Source organism: Biomphalaria glabrata, chromosome 3 (genome assembly GCF_947242115.1).
Source record: "Biomphalaria glabrata chromosome 3, xgBioGlab47.1, whole genome shotgun sequence".
Taxonomy (NCBI): domain Eukaryota; kingdom Metazoa; phylum Mollusca; class Gastropoda; family Planorbidae; genus Biomphalaria; species Biomphalaria glabrata.
This window is the reverse complement of record NC_074713.1, coordinates 35,932,878-35,951,190: the sequence shown is the minus strand read 5'-3', so window position 1 is coordinate 35,951,190 and position 18,313 is coordinate 35,932,878. Positions and strand designations below refer to the sequence as shown.

Genomic DNA, 18,313 nt, shown 5'->3' with positions numbered 1-18,313 from the left:
TTAAAATCAGCAAGAAGCCGCCAACAGAGAATATGATTAGAGCAACTAGAACTTGATGTGAGGATGGCATCAAAAATAAAACAGGTCCAGTGCAAATAATATTTGCATATTTAGAGGCAAAACAGAATATAATTACAGTCCACTATCAGTTTTAGGATTTATCAAATGTCAGATGCTAACATGTTTTAACTGTAGAGCTTACAAAAACAAATTAACTCTTCTATTTAAAATTCTGAAATCTTTTTGGAGTTATATTTTTTTATTTGAAATTATTTTCATTGTAAGAAAGATCTATTTACAAGAATTCAATATTAAAAAAAAAAAAAGAAATATCACAATTATATACAAACACTTAGTAAACAAAACTTTCTAGTGCAATGTTTCTGTAATACTTGTTATTGAGCTGCTAGCTATATCACTTGATATGGTCTTTTTATTTCTTCAGTAAAAGCATCAAAATGAGCATTGAGTTCTGATAGATTGGTGACAAGGTCAGTGTGTTTCTTTCTCAAGGCTTTTACAACATCTGAAACAGAACATACTATTTTTTTAAAACATATTTAAATTTAGTTTAACCAGAATTCACATGCATAATAATAAAATTAAATTCAAGATAATTAAGGATACAGTTTAGCCCAGGTCACAATTTCTGCCTTTATTAAGTGGTTGTTTTTTTGATGGCTTTATGTGCTGGAAAATTAGTTTTATTGTTCTTTGAAATTTTCAAGGTTTTGCATAGAAAGAAAAATTAATGATTATGAAAGTAGCTAAATCTACATTTAGTAGTTTCATATATTAACTCTTTCTCTCCTAACTGACGATACCAACGTTGATTCCACCAGAATGTGGTAAATAATTACGGAGAGAAAGAGTTAATATTAGTTTTTTCTTAATATTTTAAAAATTGGAATCTGCATACTTGAAAAAAAGAATCAAAACCAATAAAGTAATCAATTTCAACTACTAGTGTTTGTTCCATTAAAAAAAAAATTTGAGGTACAATTTATTAATGTTTAAAAGCTAAAGCCTGGTAAAGCGAAAGCATCTAATTAAGGAAGAAGAATAAAAAATATTTTATGCGTTTTGTAAGGCTGATTACATTTATAAAAAAAATAATAGTCATCAAAATTTAATTTTTTTTTTAAGACTTAAGATTCTAAGTCCACTCAACTCTAAAGGGTACCTGACATTAGTTGGGGAAAGTAAAGGCATTTGGTCCTTGTGCTGGCCATATGAAACCCTCATTAGCAGCCAGCCATAGAAACAGAAGACTTTCATAGACCACAAGGTGTAAAAGGGTGCTTGACTTTTTACTTTGAGATTTTGTGAAGCCGAATTGCATTAAACTGGAATTAAGCAATTAAGTGGGAGATTTTTTAGTATGGTCCTTGAAAACATGCCCATATTATAATTGGAAAACATAAAAGTTTTATGCTAATTGCTCAGATAAAGTTATTATGGTCTGGTCTTATGAATTGTCAACAGGGTTGAAAGAGAAATCTAGATGAAATTAAATATCTTTAAAATGAAACTTCATATTTTATCATTTGATTTTTGTGAGAACTTAATAATGTATATAGACTAGATTTAATTAAAATTAATTATTCTTAAATGTTCTACTTAGTTCAAGCACTCTTTCTTAAGTAATGTAGTCTACCAATCATTGCTCCAGAAACGCATAGCAATCATGTTTTTTTTTAATTTTTTTATTTATGAATGAATTTTTATTAAAATGTTAGAAAATAAAATTTTAGTGGTATTTTGTTTGAATTAAAAGTTACCAAAAGTATTAACTATGAAATAGTAGAGCACATATATTGTTACTTTAATTAATGTGATGTTGCAAGACATTTTAGTACATTAAAAAAAAAAAATTCGCCCACCAAATTTAAGATGAAAAATTTTTGAGAAAATATTTTAAATGTATTCAACTGACCTAAATGTATTTCTTCTTCAAATCACAAATGCAATTGATTTCTACATACCTTCTGTTAAGTGAGGAAACTCTGCTAACTTGATGCTGATTTCCAGAGCTTGATCTTCACAAGACTGAGTTATTCTATTACCATCATCATCAAAACACCACTTTCTTTCTAAGTTAAGCAAGTTTATCTCCTAAAATTAGAAGAAAACATTTTACACAATTTAGGCTTGCTTACTTAGTATTAAAGACAATCTGCACTCATTAAACCGCTGTTACATAAAATCTGAACGAAGTGGTCATCTCCTTTCCATTAGGACTAAAACAGGAAGATTTAAAAACTCCTTTATCCCATTTTCAGTCAGAGTGTTACATCATCTGTCGTCATCAAGAAAAACATAGAAGTCTAATTCATAAAGCGCTGGTTGTGAGTGTCTATGTGTTTCGTGTATGAATGTTGTTCGTATTTTTCATCTATATTGTTATTGTACAGTAGTTACGACGAGGTTGTCAATTTTAGTCAAACTGAATTTCCATTTGATTGGATCAATAAAAATTATCTTATTTTATCCAGACTCTAGTACTATAGTAGTATATATAGTACATTAGATCTAGTATGTATTAATAAAATTATAGATTAAATTGTTTAGAATATAGATATATCTAAACTCTATAGATCTAGACTAGTATTACACACTGGCAATGGCTCTTGATTTTTTTTTTTAAATTTTGCACTTCCATTAAAATGGCTCACATTTTCATTCATGATCCCCTTTTACTTTTCAGCTTGTGAATTCTAGTATCTCTTTCATTGAATTGACCCCCCCCCCCCGCCACTTTTTCTCTTTCATTAATTCCCACAATGGCAAGTTATCATTATGCACCAACAAGGAATTATTGATTTCATTTTATTTTTATAAACTTTGTACACATCAGAAATAATCGACACATGCATTCATACAATTAATAAGTTATTTCACATTTTAGAGTTAGGGAAAAAAATGACTAAATTTTTTTTTTAAATATATATATATATATGTAAGTCTAATAAATTCTAGGGCTAGGCCTACAAGTAGACTACAAGTCAATGGCTACTAACTTAACTAACCTAATAGTAGATCTACATATACTTGTAAAATTTTTTGAACTTTGATTAGTAAAGATTAGTTTGATACTAATACTACACTACATTGCCATGCCATTGGCTGATGATTGGCTACATAACATATAAATATAATATACTGTGATATGGGTTACAGACAGTAATACTACAGTGTACTCTACACTAAAGTCTAAGTACACTACTACGACTCTACGTCTACTACTAGTTTAGTACTTCTAATTACGGTCTACGTCACTCTACGGCTATGGTAGTAGTATGGTACTTAACTTAATCAGTACTTGATTTATTGATTATGATAGAGATTAGAGCCATTAGACTTGATTAGACTTTTAGAGTTAGAGTACAGAGTTCGGTATCATCTAAATTTTAAAATAAAAAAATCTAATTATTGAAAATAATGAAAATTATTCTAATTTAGAAGATAAAATCTAAATCTAATGTCAACCTTTTTTAAAAGCCCAATTTGATGTTTCATTTCTTCCAATTCTTTCTCTTTTAATTTGCAAAGATGTGAAAGCGATGCTAACATCTTGAAATCACTCTCAATCTTTTTTTGATTTTCTGTCTCGTATTCTTCCATCATTAAAAATAAATCTCTATAGTCATATAGAATAGATCTAGTCTAGATCTAATCTAGTGTTTACACATTCATAAAATTGCTTAGAGTTTTCTCGCTTTTTCACTGATCTACATATATTTATATTCATACCGGTACTTGTGAAGTGTGGCTTAATGATAAGGGTTAGGGATCTATTATGCTAGACTTGAGAAGGCCTCTTTAAAATTGTACAGATAAAGGCTTTCCACACAGCTGCTAAATGTAATTGGTTTCTTACACCAAAATATGATGGGTACTGTGTAGTTCAACGGCGCCTGCTCCGAAAGTTTCAGTATAAACAGCGGAGTCCTTTGCCTCAACCCTCCTCGGAATATTCTTTTTGTTATATTATCAATTAAGATAAAATAATAACACTGCTGTTTAAGTTACAACTCCATTTTATTGACATGACAAGAACGTGAAAACTAACAGGAGACTTTCATACACACTAATAACATAGGCTACTTGAGAAAAACATGTGAACATACTGAACAGTAGAACAAGAAAGACTACAAGTAATTTAAACAAATAAACACACAAACACAACAAACATAAACACAAATACACATATAAATGTAACATCCTCCGGTGTTTGAGGTTAATCATAAACATATATAGTCACTAGTTCTTGTGGACTTTACCACGTTTGACCCATAAGGGTTCCATCAGGGCTTCATCTGGGCCCAGACTCAGCCCTAAGGGCCCGTTTGAGCCAACGTTCATCCCCCAAATTGGGCCCATGTGTTTAGCTCTTTCTGGCCCCTCAATGTTTGCCCCATACTGACCCCATGAGGGTTCCACCAGGGCTTCATCTGGGCCCCCTAACTGAGCCCAGATGAAGCCCTAAGGGCCCGTTTGAGCCAACGTTCATCCACCAAATTGGGCCCATGTGTTTAGCCCTTTCTGGCCCCTCAATGTTTGCCCCATACTGGCCCCATGAGGGTTCCGTCAGGGCTTCATCTGGGCCCCCTAACTGAGCCCAGACTTGACCCTTAAGGGCCCTATTTGGACTTTCATTAATTGTCTAAAACTAAAACTAAAATCAGAACCACCCTTGTAAGAGATATGCTATTCGCGAACGCCGCAGCGGTAGTGGCACAACTACAAGAGGAGCTTCAGTCACTAATGTCCCGCTTCTCAGGCTTGTAAAGAATATGGTCTTATCATTAGCACAAACAAAACTAATGTTATGGGACTACCTGCTAAAGCACCACCCTCCATTCTCATTGACGATAACAAGTTGGATGCCGTTAATGAATTCTGCTATCTTGGACCTACAATACAAGATGACCTGCCTCTAGAAGAGGAGATTTTAAAAAACGCATAAAGAAGGGCGCATCGACCTTCGCTAGACTCTGAACAAGAGTTTGGGCAAACCAGAAGGTCTACAAGGCATGCGTTCTTAGCACGATACTGTACGGCAGTGAGTTGTGGACTACCTACGCAAAGCAAGAGAGAAAACTAAACTCCTTCCACTTGCGCTGCCTCCGAAGGATCTTGAAAATAACATGGAAAGAAAGAGTGTGCAATAGGCCTACTGAGATCCTCACACGAACGACCCATCCCCAGCATCTTTACAGTCCTCAGGCAATGCCGCCTGCGCTGGCTCGGACATGTTCGCCGAATGAGAGGACAGTCGCATCCCGAAAATCATTCTCTACGGCAGGGGCGTAGCTAGGGATTTGTGGGCCCGGGGGGAACGACCTCTTCGGGGGCCCCTTGCATTTTGACATTCGACATCATGACATGCGATAATATATTAAATAAATATATAACCCTACATTCAAATTGGTACAGTATATCAGTAAAATTAACAAGAAATAATTATTAAGAATCTTTTAATGAATAATACCGTTGTTGGCGAATTAATGCACAAGTGACAAATCTCAATTAATATCGCTTTACGTCGTGCTTTCTGTGCAGCAAAGTCATCTATAACATCATCTACATCGATGCTGTCTAGTATTTGTGACTCCACTGACATTAAAGCCATGCTGCTAAGCCTTTCTTTCGTCATTGTGCTCCTGAGTTTTTTTTATTTACTTGAGCTTTGAGAATGGAAGTGGCCAGAGTAAGCAGTATTCGGATGGAGGTTGCAAGATTTGAGCACACATTATTACCACATGAAGCCAGCTTCCTCAATATGTCAATTGGTGATTGTGGCACTGGTTTGTTGACGAAAAGTGCTCGTGCATCAATGACATCATTGAATAAGCAATTTGCCTGTATTTCATCAAACAGGAAAAAATAACACATTTAACATCGTGTCAACATTTATGGACTCCAAGAGGTGTCTTAGTTCAAGAAAAAAAAACCAAAGATGTCCACATGTTTTTCCAGTCTTTAGAATCTGTCCTTCATCTACATATGAAGTCTGTCCATCACTTCTGTCGCAACACGTTTGCAGTTCTATTGACAGTCCTACATTAGAACTCAACTTCCCATCAAGTCTTTTCTTTCTTCTGGTTATTTTGCTTACAGGAATCCCATAGCATTTACTACCTTCTTTTACTGTTTTGGTGGATTGGGTGATCAGTTTCGTCCGTTTCTCATCATTTTGCAGAAAGCATGAAATGGTTTTAATATCTTCAACAACTTCCCTATGTGCAGTCCAGACGTTTGTAGTTTCTTCTGAACTATATTAATTGGGCGCAGATGATTTGACCAGAATTCCAAATAAGCAAAAGCTTTATACTTTTCCACTGCACGAAGAAGATTCTGTGCCATGCTTCTAGAGCCCATTCTTTCAGTTGTTGATTCAGAAAGTTTCTCCAACAGCTTGATGATTTTATAGAGATGCAAGGAAGCTGCCGACGTAGCTTCTTCTTTTGCTGACCACCTTGTATTAATTTCCTAAACTCCAGGCTCGGCTTCTTTCAGTTTCTGGGGTGAATTGGAAAAAAAGGTTGAACAATTCATGTACAGTTCCACAGAAAGTAACAATAGCTGGATCTATCTCAGCAGAATGAAGCACTGCCAGGTTGAGAGAGTGATTATCACAGTTCAGAAATGTTGCTTTTGGATTTATGTATAAGAGACGTTTCTGCAGGCTAGATAAAGTTGTCATAAAGTTGTCCATCAGGTTTCAAAATTCAGAGTAACCAATGAATAACTCTTTTATTTAGAAATTATCAACATCCAAGTAACGAACTATTAGGGAGACCTGTTCTTGATGAGAAACATCTGGGGTGGAATCAAACATCAGAGAAAAGTAAAAAAACTTGCTTGACTTTCCCGACAAATGATTCCCTAACTTTATTGTCCATCAAGTTAATAAACTTATTTTGAATTTCATTTATGGTGGCAAATAATGTGTCTTCCCATATTCGATTCTATGTAAGTGGTGTTTTGTAACTTCATCAAATTCTGCAAGAAATTTCAAAGATGCTAGGAAGTTCCCACAATTGGGTTAATTCAGTTTTTCGTTGTGACCACGTAAGCTTGTGTTGTTTTTTTTTTTTTTTTGCAAAGTACTTAATATGCTGCTACCCGCTTCAGAATAAATCTCCAATACTGCTGATTTTTCTAAATTTGCGCATGTAACATATGTGACAGTTCATCTGGTTCTGCCTTAAGCTTTTCTTCTTCTAACTTTCTCTTCAAAAGAGCATGTCTGTGGTGGACTCCTTCTTCATGTTCTTTCAGTCTCTCAGGTTTCTTCCATTTGGTGAAACCAACTCCAGGTTTGCTCAATTTACTAGATGTCTTTTCTGATGCCTTAGAAAACAGTACATATGAAAAACAAAATAGAGATCCTAAGTGTGGAGAGAAGAAGAGCCAAGATCGGTTGCAAATTTCTCCTGTTGGAAGCTTTTTAGTGAACCATGACGTCAATCTTCGTGATTTATTTTGTGTAAACCCTACTAGCAACAAATACCGTTCATCTTTGTTTTGAAAAGAAAGCTGCTCTTTAACACAATCTTTGCTCGCAGTTCCTCAGATACAATTCCAGGCTGGATCTATCCGAAGTCTTTGTACTTAATTACAGTTTCTTCCACTTCTGGAGAAAGTGATTTTGGAAGACCATTACTTGGTTCTTCATCACTTACTTCAGATGTTTTCTCTGACTGTGGTAGAAGGTATTCCCTTGGAGTCTCTTCAGCACTACTCTTCTCACCAAGAGACATTTTCACTTCTTCGACTGCTTGTATCTTTGTATAAATCATTTGAATGGTGAAACTTTTCTTCCACACGTTCATTGTCTCCTTTGTATTCAGTGCTGTTACCAGGCTTCTTCTTCAATGATACGGATGATGAAAGAAACTACCCTATATACCAAGTTACTTCCTGAGAGGAACACGGCACTAGTCAGCGCTACTCCTTGAAATTGAGAGTAACTCCGCATGGAAGGTGTGAATACTCTGTGTGGAATACATACAATAGGGTCACTAACTTATATAACAACGTGAAAAGCAAGATAACATGACAGTGACGTAATATTTGATTTATTTTTTAAAAAATTCTGACATTCATTTGGGGACTCCCCTCGAGTGGGGGCCCGGGGGATCTTCAAATTCCCCCCTCCTCCCCCACCTTAGCTACGCCACTGCTCTATGGGCAACTCGCGTCTGGCTCAAGAAAAGCTGGTCGCCCCCACCTCCATTACAAGGATGTGATAAAACGTGATTTAAATCAGTGAACATTGATACTGACCATCGGGAAGACAAAACCTTAGACCGCACTAGTTGGAGAGAGACGGTGACCAAAAAAGCTATGGACAGCGAGAAAGCATGGGTCTCAGCTCTTGAAGAAAAATCGTGCCATACGAAAAATGGCCGGCTCCTCCACAACCAAAGTAAAAGCCAAAAAGCCATCTTGACCTGCAATATATGTGGACAGGAGTATCTCTCCAAAAGAGGGCTCCACAGCCATATGAAAACGTGTTCGAGATAAACCATAGTCGTTCTACGACTGAAAGAGGCCAATGATGCTGGTTTTGAGTCATGATTCTAGATCAATGTTTAGATCTATGTCAAGTTGAAATGTTACTCTGTGGCGCCCGGGTGGAAATGGTCATAAGAGGAAACGATTAGACCAACCGGGTAGCGAAACTCCCTTGGGAGTTCATATTAAGGGGTGCACTGTACAGTGTACGGGGTTATATTACTGCTAGTAAAAGAGCTCCCACGACCGCGTCACAATCCAGGCGCCATTCCTCAAGGGTCCGTTTCATAACTGGCATGTCCCGCACGGTATAGGAAAGGAAAATGGCAGTGATTCCCGATGTGCTCGGCCTTCGGTCGCAACTCTAGCCCGCGAGTCCGGAGTGACCGAGTCACTGGACATGACAGTGTCAATCTAGAATCTAGACACTTGTAAAACCTTCTTCTAGACAGAATTCTCTGTTCAACCATGCCGGTGAGATGGAACTTTTGATGACCTAGAGTTTCAAGAGTCTAGGCTCAATTCTATCTGACAGTTTCAACGTGATTCAAAGTTGATTGTTGGTTAGTGTTGAAAGAACTAAAGCTTTTGGTCGCCCTCAAATAAAAGTGTGGCGAAATAAAGATCACATCTGCCAATACATATCCTTGTCCTTCAATCAATCCATGATTCTCACTACTGAGTTATACCGATGTAAATCAATTAGGAGAAAATGCTAATCTATTTAACATTTTTTTTAATGATGTGAGAGATGCCAACCATTATACAGAAACGTTGAATTAACGTCTTTATTTTTAACAACTACATTGCCCAACAATTCGACGACATGGTTCCCCTGGTGGAAGTAAATGAAGTGTACATTGTGAACTTTGTTTGGTTATTGTTCAAGAGTTTCAGATGTTCTTCAAACACTATATCAGACTTGGAAATCAAATAGATCACAGTAAACAATTATCTTTAGTACTCGAGTCACCTAAATGATAATCTTCGCAATGGCTTGTAGCATCAATGGCTTTAGACTTTTGTTATTTCACATTTTTTATTTATTTTAGAAATATAAAAATAAAATGAATGACAAGAATCTAATATCAAATATATATTGTAATAACTGAAGGGAGGCCACTCAACGAGACATAGATGTTTATTTACACGGAGACATGACAAACACATAGGACATCTTCATTTTGGTTCTAGACTTGGGCGGAAATTCTTTTTCTCTTCCCAATCAACATCCTTCCTAGTCTAGTGTCTAATAGTGCGCACCTTCTGCACTATCTTGGATGGCGGTGTTATAACAACATATATATATATATGATACATTTAAATTCATACACTCATTTAGTTTCAATTTTTTATATAACAATATATATATATATATATATATATATATATATATATATATATATATATATATACGATACATTTAAATTCATACACTCATTTAGTATAATTTTTTTAAAACCCCTTTTAATGGTTTCTACATGCATCAACTACACTGCCTCACAAAACAGGTAAGCAACACCTGTCTGCCACATCTCTTGCCAAACACTGACCAGCACTGCTGCAGCATGGTGTGCATATTAAAAAGAATTCATTAACACCAAAAAAATACAATAGACCAAAACCAAGAATCAACTAGTGTTGACTATACTATTGTGTTTCCTTTATTGCTAACTTTCATTCCTGACTTCATCAATTTGAGCAACAATCTCATTTAGTTTATCTTTTATCTTTTGACAAGTTTCTGTAACTTCTGAGGATAATTCATGAGTCACTGGATCTGTATGCTGTTTCTGTGGAAAGAAAAAAAAAAAGCAAGTTTTTCATATTGTTATTTATAACTCAGTGCTGACAAATTTGTGCAATAATCTCAAATTTTCACATTATAAATGATGAGGTTAAATATCCCAAGAAAATAGTTTTTAAGGACACTTAGTAAACTTAGTAACACAGACAAAAAAAAAACCAGTTACAACTTAATTGCTCAGATGTCAGAGTTTTGTTCCCAATGGTTCAACAGACTAAGGGCTAGGTGAGTTTTGAGTTTAGGCACATCGGCACAATTTAGGCCATGTCGTGCCCGTAATGGGCTAGGTGAAGGTGAAAAGTGAACAAAAGAGAAAAGGCTACTGGAGAAATTCAGCTCATGAACAAACTGTTAATAGAACTATAAATATACAGTAATACTCTGTCTAGATATATACAAATAATAATAATTATATAAGGCATACCAGTATATCTAAAGCTTGAAATACAGCTATGAAAATAAAAAGATTGGATATCAAGTGGGGAATATGTAACACATACAAATGGTTAAGTAGAGACCACAGTGTCCTCATTTGTAAAGCATTTGACTATTGAGTTCAGGGCTTAATGGAAAGTTAAGATTTTGACTAAAGAGGACTGAATACAATCAGCAATAGTAAAAGCCTGACATCTGTTAGGCTCAAGCTGAGCAATGCTAGCAATCTTTTCTCTCCACACAGATAGAGGTGTCCTGCAGGCTAGAATGTCTCCAAGAAAAACTTCACTTAAAAGAATGAAAAAAAAATCAAGCCTTCATACAATCATTTATTCTCACCAGAAACACATATACAACAAAATTTTAAAAGTTGTGAGCAGGATAAAATAAAAAAAACAAAACAAATAATAAACCCATCATCAAACCTGAATTTTGACTACAGCTCCATTTAACAAAATTTTGGCAGCAGATAAAAGTTTTAAACTCTCGGTCTGTGACTTGCCTGATGCACATTGCAAATGAACTGGAGTGGACAGAATGAAGAAGAACAATTATTGCATATCCTTTTATATTACAAACTGAAGTAAGTATGATAGAAAAGAAATGTCTTTTCTTGATGTTTAATTTTATTAAAAAAAAAAGTCAATTCACTAATATTGGTCAAATAAAATATAATAATAAGAATATTAAAGGGTTTACCAAAATTTAATGGCATATAATAAATTATTATTTATACATTCTGAAAAAAAACAACAACAACAAACAACTAACTTTGTGCCAAGTTTACAGCTTCATCCCCAACCTTCTTACAGATGACTACATCTTTCTCCCAGTCCACTTTCTGTGTATAACATCTGTAGGACTTTTGCAGAAACTGCAGAGCCTGGGAAAGTTTTAAACACAAAATGGCATTAGTCCACCATACTATGACTATAATTTTTTGTCAAACTCAGAATAATCTTAATAATCATAAAAAGCTTTTTTAGTCCAGAAAGTAAACATTAAATAGGGCCAATTCAAAAATATCTTTAATAAGTCCCAATAAGACTTAATAATACTTTTTTAAAAATTGATAACTCTGTGAATTTGCCTCTCAATCCTCAAACATTAACTTTTTTGAATGAGTTAATTCACTTAAAACCCCTCCTCCCCCATTAATGTCCTAAAATCTGCATCATGTAAAAAATTTTTAGAATCACACGTTTGCTGTGAAATATTACAACTCAAATAGCTTGGAAAAAATTCTCTAAGCTTGGTAAACTCTCAAATCCAAAAGACAAAAAAACAAAACCAATGACTGCGTCCAAGTGAAAGACTTTACTTTTTCAAGGTCTGGCTCTTTGCCTTGTATTTTATTACTGCTTAGTTTGGCATAGTTGGCCCAGATCTCTCCTTCAGATGTCACCTATAAGAAAAATACAATACATTACACACTGTTAGATTACAGGATTTCTAGCACCGTAATTTCTTAGCTGGTGAGTTCTTACTTTGGATGTTATTCGACCAAACAGCTCTGAGAGTTTGGAGTCTAGTCTTTCAGCAGAGCGTCCATCTGCATCTGGAATTTTCTCCAACACAGCTCTGGTTAGAATGTTAAGGACCTATCAAAAATGAAAATTCTGAGAGTAAACAAAATGTAAATAATTAAAATGTAACAGAAACCCTGTCCTGTCGGTCTATAACTTATGATTGAACATAGGTTTTGCAATATAGTTAATACACTAGTAACACTTTTTGTGTAAAAAAAAAATGTAATTCATTTGTGTAGATAACAGAATGAACTTCTATTAACCTAATATGATAAAAGAAACTGTAAAATGTCATTCTTTTCTTTTTTTAAAGAAATCAAAAGTTTGACCAATCTTGATTTAACATGACATGAATATTTCTTAGATCATTTCTGTCATGTTAGAGGCTATTGACACCTTGGGGCCCTAAATAAAAAAAAAAGCTTAAATCTAAAGTTGTCTGATTAAGTCATGAAACCTCTTAAGATAGAAAAAAAGTCATTGATCATAAATGAGAATGAGGTTTGTAATTTTTTTTTTTTTTTAAATTCATTATTTTATCATGTTTAATAATAATTAATTACCTTTTATTTTTAAATTAAAATTCACATTAATATCTTTTTTAAAAAATGTATGTCAGTATTTCTTTGTTCTTAATCAGTGTCATTGGCAAATTCTAAGCAATGAATGAAGGAGCATTAGAATGAGACTATTCTGCACTATCTTTGAAGTATGTCATTAGTTTTTTCAATTAATAGGTTCACATTAACTTTTTTTTAAAAATGCATTTTTAATTTTAATTGATTTAATTTTATTTTTTTTTAATTCTTTAGCCAGGATCTTTTTTTGTCATCACTTTGTGTAACACAGTCAGTCACTCAACAATGCTTTGCATCACTTAGGCTTTAACCAATTTTTAAAAAATACATATATATATAATTTCGGTCAGAGTGTTACAAGATCAGCTGTCGTCATCGAGAAGTACATAGAAGTCAAATTCATAAAGCGCTGGTTGTGAATGTGTATATGTTTTGTGTGTGAATGTTGTTCGAATTTTTCATCTATACTGTTATTGTACAGTAGTTACGCTGATGTTGTCAATTGTAGTCAAACTGAATTTCCATTTCATTGGATCAATAATATATATAGTAGGAAGATCTGTTTTCATGTACTAGTACACACGTCAGGATCTGTCAATACTATATTTAAATCTAATTCAAAGTTAAACATGATAAAACATGGAAATATTATAAAAAAAAAATACTGGAGCAATGATGGTTAATATCACTGTTTTATAATTACAATATCAATAAGTAGAAGTAAGTCATATTTAGTAAAGAAAACTCATAAGTTTAAAAAACTTAGTTTTGATAAATATTACCTCTTTGTCCACCCATTTTTCTCTAAGGTCCAAGAGACGATGGTAGGATCTGATCACATCTTCAAACTCTCCACAATCTGTGCCAATCTAGAAAAGCACAAGTTTTAAAGTTACACACAAATCACTCAGTGGTAATCTGGTTAATTCCATTGTATACATAGTTATGATTAGGAAGATGAAGAACAATAACATCTATACATTTGGTAAACACAATTCAATAATTTAAAAAAAAATGTTTCACTTGAGAATGCAAATAAACAGTATCAAAAACTGTAAAAATTTCTTACAATAAGGTTATTTTCCCAGAGTCGCCAGTTGTCATAGTTACACTTCAAAGCATCTTGCAGTGTTGCATAAGCTTTCTTCCTGAGAAATATTTATCACAGATCATAGTTTACATTGACTTTTGTTTAATCATGCAATAGTTTTCTTTTGGTCCTGAAACTGTTTTACAGAAGACCAGCAAAGTAGCTGTTGAACCTTAATAACTCCTCCACAATTAAACAGGGCTAATAATCATTAGCTGAATGTTGGAGCATATATTTTATAAATAATGCTTGTATAAGAACTTTTCTGAGGTGTTGTACTAAAGATTTGTTTAGCCTAATATCTTGTTTAGTGAAATTAAAGGCAAATATTTATTAGCTCATTTTCAAATTTGTAGATATATGACTAAAAAAAAAGGATTACTCCACAACTAATTCATGATCTGGTATTTAGCTCTAGACTATTAGTGTGCAAGAAATAGAATGTAAAACATAAAGTCCACTTACTTTTCCTTCAGTCTAACATAGCATGTTGCCAGGTTACTCCAAGCTTCAAAGTTCTATATGAAAAAAAAAACCCAGATGTAAACTTGTTTTAGGAAACATTTCAAAAATATTTTTTAAGCTATTATTTTGATGAGCACTACTAGCGGCATAAACATTTATTCAAACTGTTGTGTATCCTTTTATATGCAATAACTCCTTTTACTAATGTAGCTGTTTCATTTATAGATAAAACAAAAGTTAGCCTAAACTTCATAACATAATGAAAACTTCAATATCAACAGAACTGTACAGCATTTCTCAACATAAACTCTTACATTCCAAACTTTTTGTTTAGTTACTCACAATCACTATCGCAAACTGCATTTACAAAGCATTCTCATATTTCCCATTCCTTAGTAAACTATACTTATTTATTGATAAAAAGAGTCTTCAACCGGCGCCTTCGACATAGAAAGCCTTAGCTCTGACCAGGTCGCGGCCTACTGGTCAGAGGCCAAGGTTATGCGTCACTGATTGATGCGTGTGTACGTAACCACTCAGTCCACTGTGTTGCTGTGTAGTTTACATAGACAGAAAGATTTCTTTTGAAACAAATAGAATCTTCATCTAAATATGATTTAGACTTTTCAAAATATTCATCATGGATTAAAACTCTAGATCTACAATGGTGAACAAATGTCTCGTTTTGTAAAGGATCTAGATCTAGCACTACTAGTAACTAGCAGATATGCTTTCCAATAACCAAAAGATGATGAATGATGGCTTAGAAAGAAAAAATGGCCAGCGGTAATACCTTTGGCTTAGTAGAAGGATTAGATCTACGTACCATTAAAGGAGTACTCTAAAGTAAGTAAATATTTCTAGATCCAGCATATTAACATTATACATAATTAATTGACTTGTATGCTTTTGATGATTAACATGATAATCATTATATAATTATAAAGTCAAAGTGGGTAGATCTAGAAATCTAGGCCTAGCCTAGGCATTGAATACTTGATCTAGGCTAGGACGATGTAGATCTAATTGTAAATCTATTCATTTAATAACGATTCTGTCAATAATTATAGAGTCTAGATCTAGTTTATATACCAATAGCATAGTATAGTCCGTATATTATATAGAAGTATAAATAGACAGGTAGTAACTTATAGATTTATAATAGAGATACATATATATATTTTATATAGATACATATATTATATATATTATATATATATAACCAGTAGAAGTACAGATCTATAATCTATTGTAGTCTATTACTAGTATTCTATAGTTACATAGACTCATTCTATTAGACTGTTAGACAGTTACTATTAGATCTGTCATATTTTATACCTCGGTATATACCAAATTATTCTAGTAAATGTAAGATGTTATATATAGGCCTAATATATACATTTTATTTTATATTTTATACAGTTTGCATTTCATTTCAAAAAAATTAATTGTAAACTTTCAGATCTGCCATTAACATTTTCAAGACGAAGTATCATGGACAGTATTGAAGGATTACGTACTATAAAGGAATACTCTAAAGTGAGTAATAATTATTACTAGCATTTAGCATATAATATTAGTATTATAAATAATTTAAATTTTTTATGCTTTTGATGATCAACAAGACTATAAAAAGAGGCTATTGCTAGGAAGTAAATACTACTTTAGGCTAGAACTATGTAAATCTATTAATTTAATAACGATTCTATCAATAGATATTCTTGTAAATGTTTGATATTATTATATTATATACAGTATTTATTTACAGTTTGCATTTCATCTAAAAAATATTAATAGTAAACTTTATTTAACTTTCAGATCTGCCGTTAACATTTTGAAGACGATGAAGTATTGTGGACTAGCTACTACACATGAAAGAGTAGAGAGTGCATTAAAAAAAGTGTTAAGTCTCAGGAAGTCGCAGGATGGCTAAGTCTAAGTCTAGACCTAGTAATTTGTCTACTTTAATAATACGTCTGTTTATAGTTATGAGCATCTAAGTCTAGACCTAGTAATTTGTCTACTTCGGTATATACCAAATTATTCTAGTAAATGTAAGATGTTATATATAGGCCTAATATATACATTTTATTTTATATTTTATACAGTTTGCATTTCATTTCAAAAAAATTAATTGTAAACTTTCAGATCTGCCATTAACATTTTCAAGACGAAGTATCATGGACAGTATTGAAGGATTACGTACTATAAAGGAATACTCTAAAGTGAGTAATAATTATTACTAGCATTTAGCATATAATATTAGTATTATAAATAATTTAAATTTTTTATGCTTTTGATGATCAACAAGACTATAAAAAGAGGCTATTGCTAGGAAGTAAATACTACTTTAGGCTAGAACTATGAGCATCTAAGTCTAGACCTAGTAATTTGTCTAGTTTATAATAATACGTCTGTTTATAGTTATGAGCATCTAAGTCTAGACCTAGTAATTTGTCTACTTTAATAATACGTCTGTTTATAGTTATGAGCATCTAAGTCTAGACCTAGTAATTTGTCTACTTTAATAATACGTCTGTTTATAGTTATGAGGACAACAACTACATGTTGGTTGTGTTACATTTTACAACACTTCGCCTAAGCGCTAATGCTAACACAATCGCTTAGTGTGTATATAAGTAAATAGATAAAGTCTAGATCCAGTGATTAGTCTAGTTTAATAATACGTCTGTGTATAGTCATCAGGACAACTACACGTTGGCTGTGTTACAGTTTACAACACTTCGCCTAAGCGCTAACACACAGTCAGGCTCTGGTTACGATCAGAAACAATGGTCGCTGACCTACTACGTCACAAACCAGCCTTACGGCCTGGGGTCACGGAGGTCACGCTTCAACTCATCCATACATTTATATTACAAATAATAATAAAAAAAACTTATTGACTTACATCAAAGTCTAAGTTGACACAACGCTTAAATGCCTTGGCTCCTTCTTCAAATTTTTGACATGCCATTGAAGCACAGCCATAGGTGAACCACACAGGAATCTGAGGATGGAGTTTTGTATGGGCCAGTGTAATATTTATACATGTGTTTAAATTTAAACAATAAATTTATACTCAACTATACATTAAATTTTATAATTATCCATTAATAAATTCTCAAAAACATTATTATAGGTTCATGATAATTCCTTGTTTTTTTCAAATTATAGAATAATGATGTGTTTAAAAAATTATTCAGTTTTAAGTGTTTAATGTGTATGAATTATTTGATGAGTGTATAATGTATGACATATTAGTGATAAAGTAATTTACTGAGTTACAAAGAAAAACAACATTTCAAACAAAGTCCTATTTAAATAAAGTGACTGAATATTTTAAACTAACCTGCAGTGAGTTAATCTTAAGAGACACTGCAAAACTTTCAATGGCTTGTTCATACTGAAATGTATAGAGAAACTTATATTTATTTTCAAATCACTCTAAAAGCTAAGTTTATATAATTCTTACCATTTCAACTCATAAAAAATATATCATTGTGCATGTATTAAAAAAACAAACAAACTTTAAGACCTGTAGATCTCTTGTGCAAAAGATATAAAGTTGCCAATTTCTGTAACAATATTATATCTACAAAACTTATCTGTTTAAATAGAATTTATAAATATAAACCAACTTTTTCTTCCTGGAAATAGATGTATCCCATACATCTCTTGGCTCTGGCACTCTTATGATTGGACAGCTCCCAAGCACGCTGATAGTGCTGAATGTCACGGGTGATATCACCGAGGTAACACAAAAGTGATGGAGTTTCTTCTATAGCTAGCCTTTCTTTTATTAATGTCTCTGCCTAAAAATAATTTTTAAAAAATGTAAACAGCTGATGTAATAATAGGACTTTCTGACTTCTGAATGCAA

At 33.1% G+C, this 18,313-nt stretch overlaps 2 protein-coding genes and 1 long non-coding RNA gene across 3 annotated transcripts in view; 1 reads left to right on the top strand and 2 right to left on the bottom strand.

Moving 5' to 3' along the window:
* Positions 1 to 35: 35 nt before the first annotated feature.
* On the bottom strand, positions 36 to 3,709 carry LOC106056964 (uncharacterized). Its single transcript, XM_013213927.2, has 3 exons — positions 3,490 to 3,709; positions 1,986 to 2,115; positions 36 to 526 (listed from the first exon to the last, which is right to left on the bottom strand). The coding sequence occupies exons 1-3, from the start codon at positions 3,625 to 3,627 to the stop codon at positions 411 to 413; spliced, it is 384 nt and encodes a 127-aa protein (XP_013069381.2). The 5' UTR covers positions 3,628 to 3,709; the 3' UTR covers positions 36 to 410.
* Positions 3,710 to 10,162: 6,453 nt separating this feature from the next.
* The window catches only part of LOC106056961 (tetratricopeptide repeat protein 27-like), a 31,567-nt gene continuing 23,416 nt past the window's right edge, over positions 10,163 to 18,313 (bottom strand). Inside the window, exons 14-24 of the mRNA XM_056024801.1 lie at positions 18,072 to 18,245; positions 17,783 to 17,836; positions 17,342 to 17,440; positions 14,431 to 14,483; positions 13,945 to 14,023; positions 13,658 to 13,744; positions 12,256 to 12,369; positions 12,090 to 12,173; positions 11,540 to 11,651; positions 11,194 to 11,291; positions 10,163 to 10,319 (exon numbers count right to left, since the gene is read on the bottom strand). Of these exons, the coding sequence (XP_055880776.1) occupies positions 10,197 to 10,319; positions 11,194 to 11,291; positions 11,540 to 11,651; positions 12,090 to 12,173; positions 12,256 to 12,369; positions 13,658 to 13,744; positions 13,945 to 14,023; positions 14,431 to 14,483; positions 17,342 to 17,440; positions 17,783 to 17,836; positions 18,072 to 18,245 (1,077 nt within the window). The 3' untranslated portion in view covers positions 10,163 to 10,196. The remainder of the gene's footprint in view (positions 10,320 to 11,193; positions 11,292 to 11,539; positions 11,652 to 12,089; positions 12,174 to 12,255; positions 12,370 to 13,657; positions 13,745 to 13,944; positions 14,024 to 14,430; positions 14,484 to 17,341; positions 17,441 to 17,782; positions 17,837 to 18,071; positions 18,246 to 18,313) is intronic.
* Positions 14,908 to 16,660, top strand: LOC129925295 (uncharacterized). Its single transcript, XR_008777092.1, has 4 exons — positions 14,908 to 15,276; positions 15,893 to 15,969; positions 16,249 to 16,380; positions 16,579 to 16,660. It is a non-coding gene; the product is annotated as an uncharacterized LOC129925295 (long non-coding RNA).